This window comes from Austrofundulus limnaeus, unplaced genomic scaffold, assembly GCF_001266775.1.
Source record: "Austrofundulus limnaeus strain Quisiro unplaced genomic scaffold, Austrofundulus_limnaeus-1.0 Scaffold353, whole genome shotgun sequence".
In the NCBI taxonomy this organism is placed as follows: domain Eukaryota; kingdom Metazoa; phylum Chordata; class Actinopteri; order Cyprinodontiformes; family Rivulidae; genus Austrofundulus; species Austrofundulus limnaeus.
In genome coordinates, this window is record NW_013952755.1 from 338,402 (window position 1) to 339,939 (window position 1,538).

A 1,538-nucleotide genomic window follows, 5' to 3' on the forward strand; every position below is an offset into this window, starting at 1 on the left:
AAACTGTGTTTTTCAACATTAACAGAATATCAACAAAGTTTTGCGCACATTTGTAATGGAAACACAGCTTGTGTTTTTGGGTTGATTATCTGTGATGAAAGCTGCACGTTCATGCAATCATCACATTTTGAGCTTCACTAAAACCAGCAGTGGTTGATGAGATATTTTACTAACAGAGATGAACTCACCGCCTGTTTGCACCACGAGCAGCTGATAGCAACAATGTCTTTGCTGTGAAACGTAAACTTCTGCTGGAAGCCCTGTTGGCGACATCGTTTGGACCCGGTTATTATCAGGAGCAGAAACATCATATACTGTATTATTAATACACGTTATAAACTGATCAACACACACTGGATCTCCTCAGATCAGCTGTAGGAAAACTACCAAGCAGGTTTGTTGAATTATGAAGGTTAAGATCTAATAAATGTTTTATTGTTGGACTGCTGCTCCCGGTCCTGTTTGGACTCACAGCAGGACCTCGGCTCAGAACTCGGACCCACCTTCCCACACTGCCGACACTTCCCGGTCTGCCGCCTCCTGTGGACCCAGTGATGTCGCACCACGTTGCCCTGAAAGAGCAGATGTTTCAGAGTCATCCAGCTGCAGGTGAAGCTGAGGCTGAAACGTTTCAGAGGCTCACCTCTCTGCTGGCTCGACACGCCGGCTCCCTGAACGACGGTTTGCACCTGAAGTTAATCTGAGGAGAGAGGAGACAGGGTGAGGGGGGTGGGGGGGGGACGGCTCGGCGTTCCTCTGCAGCAGGTTTACCTTCTCCAGCTGCTCCATGCACGTGACGTGTACGGATATCTTACATCCCGCACACTTCATCCTGGCGACGGACTTTTGCTGCAGAAAATATCAGATTTAACACGGAGCAGGAAGAGCTGCTTCAGACAAAAACATCTTTATTCTTTGATTTTAATCGGCCAATCAGAGGAGAGCAGCTGCAGGAGAACTCACCAGAGATTTGGCGACGCAGTACTGCTCTCCAACGTAACAGAAGTCTCCGGAAACACTGGCCTCAAACCAGATGTGTTCGCCATACTGAGCGTTTTCCTGCCACAAACAACAACTTTCAAATCTTTGGTTTTTTAACCAAAGTCGTCATGTTTATGTTTGTCTTTTATCTTTTTATTAGATGTTGATCTAAACCAGAGGGTCTTAACCTTTTTGACCTCAGGGCCCAATTTGTTGAACATAAAGAGGCACGAGGCCCAGTCAGACATTACCAATGTCTGAATCTTGGTTTAATTTGTTTTTACATCATAACTAAATTAAATACACTTACAGTTTAAAAGTAAAACTCCTGTCAAATAATCACAAACTGCCCAAAACAATTGTTTGAACAAATACAACGGTCAGTCACCAGACCACTCAGGCTTATCAGCACAAATATATATATATTTAACATAAATTGTATTTACATCATAACTAACATAACTAAATTAAATACACTTACAGTTTAAAAGTAAAACTCCTGTCAAAAAAACCACAAGACATGATTATGACAAATATTTTTATATTGTAACCTGCCC

The 1,538-nt window shown here is 42.8% G+C and overlaps 1 protein-coding gene across 1 annotated transcript in view; it reads right to left on the reverse strand.

Annotated features, from left to right (window-relative positions):
- The window catches only part of LOC106527982 (diacylglycerol kinase zeta), a gene marked incomplete at its 5' end in the record, with an annotated part of 21,779 nt that overhangs the window by 19,535 nt on the left and 706 nt on the right, over window positions 1-1,538 (reverse strand). Inside the window, 5 exon segments of the mRNA XM_014023014.1 lie at window positions 189-260; window positions 504-572; window positions 644-700; window positions 772-849; window positions 964-1,059. Coding sequence (XP_013878468.1) covers window positions 189-260; window positions 504-572; window positions 644-700; window positions 772-849; window positions 964-1,059 — 372 coding nt within the window.